Source organism: Nansenia antarctica (genome assembly GCF_963989245.1).
Source record: "Nansenia antarctica genome assembly, chromosome: 12".
NCBI classification, from domain to species: domain Eukaryota; kingdom Metazoa; phylum Chordata; class Actinopteri; order Argentiniformes; family Microstomatidae; genus Nansenia; species Nansenia antarctica.
In genome coordinates this window covers 24,248,259-24,257,142 of record NC_137682.1, presented here as the reverse complement: position 1 = coordinate 24,257,142, position 8,884 = coordinate 24,248,259, and the positions used below count along the sequence as shown (strand labels likewise).

Here is an 8,884-nt window from a genome sequence, read left to right as displayed (position 1 = left end):
TCAGTTCCAACCTTCTCCATGTTTCTGCACCAGTTGCCGTAGCAACAGCTGCTCCTCCAGGCTGAAGGCGCCTCTCTTCACGTCCTCCCGCAGACAGTCCAGGTACCTACACACACACACACACACACACACACACACAGTCACAGACAGTCCTGTCTGTCTGTCTGTCTGTCCACCAGCAGAGCTTCAGATAAATGAATCCAAACAGCGACAGAGACGACGTCTGAAACACTGCAGGGCTCTATCACACCCTAACCCATCATGGGGGGGGGGAAGGGTTAGGTGTGTGTGTGTGTGTGTGTGTACCTGTCTCTAGGAGGTGAGTGAAGGGTTAGGGTTAGGTGTGTGTGTGTGTACCTGTCTCTAGGAGGTGAGTGAAGGGTTAGGTGTGTGTGTACCTGTCTCTAGGAGGTGAGTGAAGGGTTAAGGCCAATGCACACGGTGTGCGATTTTGTCGTGCGACGGAATTGTTTTGGTCGTGCGACCGGAAAAAAACATTTGATTCCATTGTTTTGAATGAGACAAGGCACACGGCGTGCGACGAGTCGCACCGCACTGTCGAATTTTGGCGTGCGACAGATTGCGTCACGATGGGAAAATTGGGAAACTTCAACTGGTGCATCTAAATGAATTGAGTCACTCATAACAGGGAGAGAGACTGGAGCATATATTTTACACGCATCTTTCGGTCATAGACAGCTAGCTTGCTGAGCATCAACTAATTTTCCATAACGTAAAAAGGAGGCGGTTGGTTGTGGGTCTACGAGATTCTGCAGTCTCACAATGAAATGAGAGTTCAACTTGGTCAACAGTTGAGGCTGTAGTGTACAGGAGGACCGCTCCAGACAACTTACTTCAGAGTGAACAGACAGGAGTTTGACGTGGATCTGGGAGAGATTGGAGCCGTCGTCACCAAGGTGTCAACCACATTGCGAGAGTATAACATATGTGCTTTAAGGAGGGTATTGTAGTGCCAAGAGACAGGAGTCGTAGGCAGCGTATCAAATGACAAAGCTAAACGTTTAATGAAGGACATGAATGATCGTCAACAACACACTCAAGCAGTAAGTAGAATAAACAACTCGGGTACCACGCACTAAACTGTCCGTGCGGAACAATACTCCCAACCCATATTTCCTTGGGTGATGTCAACCCACCAAAGTATTACGTTATTTAACATGATGGCATACATTAACATGTGAATAAAATATTACAAAAAAAGTATTGTCATTTCAGTGTCTCCTCTATATGCATTGATTCGTGGCGGGCCGCCACAAATGAATTTTCTCCGTCACTAAAGCCCGGTACACACATAAGGACTTTTTTTAAAGGATTTTATCTGAGACAGACCCCACACATGAAGATAAAAAATCATGGATTGAACAGCCTTGATCGTATTGTGTGTGGTGTGCGCCGATATTCCCATCCGAAAAGAAGAAGTCAGCTCGCTTCTTGATTGGCTACATTCCATTCACGTCACAATCGGACTCGCGAACAGGGTTGCCAGATGGGACATTTTCCACCCTAACCACAGTCTAAAAAAATTCCACCAAAAAAACCCGAGCCCATCTGGCAACCCTAGTCGGGAGTTGTCGGGAGTTGCCCACACACATAAGGATTTTTGGTCGTAAATATTGAACACATACAACATTTACGATTGTCGGCCCCGACCATTTTCAGGATATCTTGGTATTTGATCACCTGCTATATAAAACATCACCGCTCGGCTTTAATGGTTTAACCGTTTAGTTTTTTTGCCATGCTCCCTCTAGTTTTTGGTGAAATTATCGCGCGCGAGGATTGGCCTCACCGCCACTAATGTGAAAATTCCTGGAGGAAACACTGTATTTGTATTTTGTATTGTGCAACCAAAAAGGCTATCGTAAATCTTTGAGCAAGTAATGTACCCTCAGTTTACTCAAAGATCTATGGTAGCCTTTTTTGGCTGCACGGGGTTGCCAGATTTGTAATCTAGCACGACTGATTGACCAGCCAAATTGTACACACGTTGTATAGAGACCGTACACTGAAAACCGGACGTCTGGCAACCCAAAATGTATATTTACTCTACTGTACGTTAATTGACCGGTAACGTTATACAACTTACAGCCAACATGGACGATGACAAGATGATGACACTAATTCAAAGCCACAGGGAGCTCTTCGACCCCAGTTATGACTGGTTTATACCAGGTGTGTGTGTGTGTGTGTGTGTGTGTACCTGTCTCTAGAGGTGAGTGAAGGGTTAGGGTTAGGTGTGTGTGTGTGTGTGTGTGTGTGTGTGTGTGTGTGTGTGTACCTGTCTCTACACTGGCCATCGTTGCGTCCCGGAACCTCCAGTCTGATCTTCCACCAGCTGCCGACACCGTACCTGGACACGGCCCTGAGTAACAACTACACACACACACACACACACACACACACACACACACCTCAGCATCACACGCCCAGCCTGGACACAGCCCTGAGCAACAACTACACACACACACACAAACACACACACACACACACACACACACACACAGACACACACACACCTCAGCAATATCTACAACCAGACAGGGTGGGGGTACTTGGTCCAGACAGACAGACAGACAGACAGACAGACGGGGGGGGGTCAGGGTTAGACAGACAGACAGACAGGGGGGGTCAGGGTTAGACAGAGTTAGAGGGGGGGGGTTAGGGTCAGACAGACAGACAGGGTCAGAGTTAGAGGGGGGGTACCTGGTCTTCGTGGGCGGCCCAGTGGCCCTTCCTCAGGGTGGGGTCCAGCACCATCGTCCAGCGGTACATCAGCTGGCTGTGGTCCCGCCCCTCCATGAAGTACGAGACTGCAACACAACACACCATCATAACCCTAACCCTAACGTCATAAACCTGTCATACACCACGTCATACACCTCGTCATACAGCAGTCCCAGGCCTAGGACGGTGTAGGGGGGTGTAGAGAGGTGTAGGAGGGTGTTAGGGGGGTGTAGAGAGGTGTAGGAGGGTGTTAGGAGGGTGTAGAGAGGTGTAGGAGGGTGTAGAGAGGTGTAGGAGGGTGTAGGAGGGTGTAGGGTGGTGTAGAGAGGTGTAGGAGGGTGTAGGAGGGTGTAGGAGGGTATAGGAGGGTATAGGAGGGTATAGGAGGGTATAGGAGGGTGTAGGAGGGTATAGGAGGGTATAGGAGGGTATAGGAGGGTGTAGGAGGGTATAGGAGGGTGTAGGAGGGTGTAGGAGGGTATAGGAGGGTATAGGAGGGTATAGGAGGGTGTAGGAGAGTGTAGGAGGGTGTAGGAGGGTGTAGGAGGGTGTAGGAGGGTGTGGGAGGGTATAGGAGGGTGTAGGAGGGTGTAGGAGGGTATAGGAGGGTGTAGGAGGGTGTAGGAGGGTATAGGAGGGTGTAGGAGGGTGTAGGAGGGTATAGGAGGGTGTAGGAGGGTATAGGAGGGTATAGGAGGGTGTAGGAGGGTGTAGGAGGGAATAGGAGGGTGTAGGAGGGTGTAGAGAGGTGTAGGAGGGTGTAGAGAGGTGTAGGAGGGTGTAGGAGGGTGTAGGAGGGTATAGGAGGGTGTAGGAGGGTATAGGACGGTGTAGGAGGGTGTAGGAGGGTGTAGGAGGGTGTAGAGAGGTGTAGGAGGGTGTAGGAGGGTGTAGGAGGGTATAGGAGGGTGTAGGAGGGTATAGGACGGTGTAGGAGGGTGTAGGAGGGTGTAGGACGGTGTAGGAGGGTGTAGGAGGGTGTAGGAGGGTGTAGAGAGATGTAGGAGGGTGTAGGAGGGTGTAGGAGGGTATAGGAGGGTGTAGGAGGGTGTAGAGAGGTGTAGGAGGGTGTAGAGAGGTGTAGGAAGGTGTAGGAGGGTGTAGGAGAGTGTAGGAGGGTGTAGAGAGGTGTAGGAGGGTGTAGGAGGGTATAGGAGGGTGTAGGAGGGTATAGGAGGGTGTAGGAGGGTGTAGGAGGGTGTAGGAGGGTATAGGAGGGTATAGGAGGGTGTAGGAGGGTATAGGAGGGTATAGGAGGGTGTAGGAGGGTGTAGGAGGGTATAGGAGGGTGTAGGAGGGTGTAGAGAGGTGTAGGAGGTGTTAGGGTGGTGTATTAGGGTGGTGTATTAGGGTGGAGCAGTACTCTGGGTGTAGGGGATGTAGTTGCCGATCCTCATCTTCTCCACCAGCTCTCTGAGCTCCTGGTCCTCCTGGCTGCTCCACTTCTTCCTCCTGTGGGTCCGACACACCGACCGCTGGTACGTCTGCAGGCACATGAACGCTGTCCTGCTGGTCTGGAGACCACACACACACACGCACACGCACACGTGCACGCGCACACACACACACATCATCATCATCATCACTCTGGATAGAGTGTGATTATCCTCCTGTTGTGCGTCTGGTTTGTGGGTCTTCAGGAGGCTGGAGAGGCCAATCCTGGGTGCAGGGTTAGGTAGCCTAGCCTAGCCTAGCGTAGCGTACCTCCAGCCCTGTTTGCAGGGTTAGGTAGCCTAGCCTAGCCTAGCGTAGCATACCTCCAGCCTTGTGTGGAGGGTTAGGTAGCCTAGCCTAGCCTAGCGTAGCGTACCTCCAGCCCTGTTTGCAGGGTTAGGTAGCCTAGCCTAGCCTAGCGTAGCGTACCTCCAACCCTGTGTGCAGGGTTAGGTAGCCTAGCCTAGTCTAGCGTACCTGCAGCCCTGGGTGCAGGGTTAGGTAGCCTAGCCTAGCCTAGCCTAGCGTACCTGCAGCCCGTCAGCGATGTGGTTCCAGCCCCGGCCTCCATGCTGCTCCACCTGCTGCCTCAGCGCCTGCAGCTCCGCCGCCCCCCAGGCTGACTTGTTGATGTTCGGGTGGAGGAAGTTCTCCCAGAACCGCCGCACGTCCTCCGCCTCACGCAGACCCTCAAACTGGGGAGCAGGGTCAGAGGTCAGGGTCAGAGGTCAGGGTTAGAGTCAGGGTTAGAGTCAGAGTTAGACAGACATCTGACCTTTGACCTACATCAATATTGGCAATCTTCTGCCAGTCATGGTTGTCATAGCGACCGCCCATCAACTCCTCCTCCTTCATCGCTCTGAAACACAGAAACAGACAGACAGATAAACAAACAGACAGACAGATAAACAAACAGATAAACAGACAGACAGATAAACAGACAGACAGACAGATAAACAGACAGATAAACAGACAGACAGATAAACAGACAGACAGATAAACAAACAGATAAACAGACAGACAGATAAACAAACAGACAGACAGATAAACAAACAGACAGACAGATAAACAAACAGACAGACAGATAAACAGACAGACAGATAAACAGACAGATAAACAAACAGACAGACAGATAAACAAACAGACAGATAAACAAACAGACAGACAGATAAACAGACAGACAGATAAACAGACAGACAGACAGATAAACAGACAGACAGATAAACAGACAGACAGATAAACAGACAGATAAACAAACAGACAGACAGATAAACAGACAGACAGATAAACAGACAGACAGACAGATAAACAGACAGATAAACAGACAGACAGATAAACTTCACTTCACAGACAGACAGACAGATACACAGACAGACAGACAGACAGAAACAGACAGACAAACAAACAAACAGACAGACAGAGAAACAGACAGACAGACAGAAACAGATAAATAGACAGACAGATAAACAGACAGATAAACAGACAGACAGATAAACAGACAGACAGATAAACAGACAGATAAACAGACAGACAGATAAACAAACAGACAGACAGACAGATAAACTTCACTTCACAGACAGACAGACAGATAAACAAACAAACAGACAGATAAACAGACAGACAGATAAACAAACAGACAGATAAACAGACAGACAGATAAACAGACAGACAGATAAACAAACAGACAGACAGATAAATAGACAGACAGATAAACAGACAGACAGATAAACAGACAGACAGACAGACAGATAAACAAACAGACAGATAAACAGACAGATAAATAGACAGACAGATAAACAGACAGACAGATAAACAGACAGATAAACAGACAGACAGACAGACAGACAGATAAACAAACAGACAGATAAACAGACAGATAAATAGACAGACAGATAAACAGACAGACAGATAAACAGACAGACAGATAAACAGACAGACAGATAAACAGACAGACAGACAGACAGATAAACAGACAGACAGATACATAGACAGACAGATAAACAGACAGACAGACAGATAAACAGACAGACAGACAGACAGAAACAGACAAACAGACAGATAAACAGACAGACAGATAAACTGACAGACAGACAGACAGATAAACAGACAGACAGATAAACAGACAGATAGATAAACAGACAGACAGATAAACAGACAGACAGATAAACAGACAGACAGACAGACAGACAGATAAACAGACAGACAGATAAACAGACAGACAGACAGACAGACAGAAACAGACAGACAGACAGAAACAGACAGACAGACAGATAAACAGACAGACAGAGAAACAGACAGACAGAGAAACAGACAGACAGATAAACAGACAGACAGATAAACAGACAGACAGACAGACAGATAAACAAACAGACAGAGAAACAGACAGACAGATAAACAGACAGATAAACAAACAGACAGACAGACAGATAAACAGACAGACAGACAGACAGATAAACAGACAGACAGAGAAACAGCCAGACAGACAGATAAATAGACAGACAGATAAACAGACAGACAAATAAACAGACAGACAGATAAACAGACAGACAGATAAAACAGACAGACAGACAGAAACAGCCAGACAGGGTCAGGGTCAGGGTCAGGGACAGGGACAGGGTCAGGGTCAGGGTCAGGGACAGGGACAGGGTCAGGGACAGGGTTAGGGGTCACCTGATGTCCTCCACCTGCTTCTCCACCTGGCAGATCTGGACTCTCAGCAGCTGCTTCTCCTCCTCACCCAGCCTGGTCATCTTCTCTGACAGGTAGTCCACCCTGACACACACACACACACACACACACACACACACACACACACACACACAGTTACTACACCCTGACACACACACACACACACACACACACACACACAGTTACTACACCCTGACACACACACACACACACACACCTTCCACCAGGCCTCCAACACCCCGCACACACACACACACACACACACACACACACACACACACACACACAGTTACTACACCCTGACACACACACACACACACAGGTACTACACCCTGACACACACACACACACACTCAGGTACTACACACTGAGACACACACAAACACACACACACACAGCTACTACACCCTGAGTATGTAGGCCTACTGTATCTATCAGTTACACGTCGCTATGGTAGTCATAGAGGAAAATACATACATGACATTAGATAGACAGACAGGTTAGGGTTACATATACATGAGATAAACAGACAGGTTAGGGTTAAGGGTTACATATACATTAGATAGACAGACAGGTTAGGGTTAAGGGTTACATATACATTAGATAGACAGACAGGTTAGGGTTAAGGGTTACATATACATTAGATAGACAGACAGGTTAGGGTTAAGGGTTACATATACATTAGATAGACAGACAGGTTAGGGTTAAGGGTTACATATACATTAGATAAACAGACAGGTTAGGGTTAAGGGTTACATATACATTAGATAGACAGACAGGTTAGGGTTAAGGGTTACATATACATTAGATAGACAGACAGGGTGAGGTTAAGGGTTACATATACATTAGATAGACAAACAGGGTGAGGTTAAGGGTTACATATACATTAGATCAGAGGTTCTCAACCCTCTCCTCGGGGACCCCCAGCCGCTCCACATATTTGATCTGTTCCACCACCAGCACACCTGATTCAACTGATCAAGTATAAAGCAATTATGGTTTGTACTTGATCAGTTGAATCAGGTGTGCTGGTGGTGGAACAGATCAAACATGTGGAGCGGCTGGGGGTCCCCGAGGAGAGGGTTGAGAACCACTGCATTAGATAGACAGACAGGTTAGGGTTAAGGGTTATGTTATGTATTGAAGTGTTATTTTTGAGCTATGTGAACCACCGTAGTTGGAGTGATGAAAAGCGTATAGGTAACTAGTGTTGCCCGGGCAGGAATGCGGAAGTGATACTATGCCTGTATACCTGCGGTTTGGTCAGTAAAGCTACGGAGATATATCAAAGTGTTTCGCCGCCTCTGCCTCCATTCTTTATTGTGAATTATAGATGTTATTGGCTATATACATAACAGGTTACATATACATTAGATAAACAGACAGGGTAAGTTAGGGTTAAGGGTTACTTGGACAGCTTGGGTTGGATCTTCCTCTTCATGGAGTCTCTCATCACAGCGTTGATCAGCAGAGTCTTCTGCCATTCCTCCCCTGAGGACAGAGAGATATCCTACTGTCACTATTATTATACTAGTACTACTACTATTGTCACTACTACTACTATACTACTACACTACTACTACTATACTACCCCTAGTACTACTGCTACTACTACTACTACTACTACTACTACTACTACTACTACTACTACTACTATCACTACTATTATACTAGTACTACTATACTACCCCTAGTACTACTACTACTACTATACTACTACTACTACTACTGTCACTACTATTATACTAGCACTACTATACCAGTGGTGTGCCGTCAGGGCCAGCAAGGCCTTCTCTGCTGGCCTAAACATCATCAGAATATACATTTTATTTTAATATATTTTTTCCACAAATATGTATTAATGATTCCCCATAGTCTATTCTCTTCATTTCATAGCTTTCCTCTTGGTTGCGCTGCTTCCAGTCTCCGATTGAGATTTGGAGGGCTGGCCTTTATGTTAGAGCTTTTATCCAATCAAAATGTGTTGCTAGGGGGCTCCAAAATCTGCCCGCCTGCA

The 8,884-nt window shown here is 47.2% G+C and overlaps 1 protein-coding gene across 1 annotated transcript in view; it reads right to left on the bottom strand.

Moving 5' to 3' along the window:
- Positions 1-8,884, bottom strand: part of LOC308169021 (snRNA-activating protein complex subunit 4-like) — a gene marked incomplete at both ends in the record, with an annotated part of 21,816 nt that continues 12,932 nt past the window's right edge. Inside the window, 8 exons of the mRNA XM_080543657.1 lie at positions 1-106; positions 2,300-2,394; positions 2,722-2,831; positions 4,109-4,259; positions 4,710-4,874; positions 4,966-5,038; positions 6,850-6,951; positions 8,277-8,358. Of these exons, the coding sequence (XP_080399783.1) occupies positions 1-106; positions 2,300-2,394; positions 2,722-2,831; positions 4,109-4,259; positions 4,710-4,874; positions 4,966-5,038; positions 6,850-6,951; positions 8,277-8,358 (884 nt within the window). The remainder of the gene's footprint in view (positions 107-2,299; positions 2,395-2,721; positions 2,832-4,108; positions 4,260-4,709; positions 4,875-4,965; positions 5,039-6,849; positions 6,952-8,276; positions 8,359-8,884) is intronic.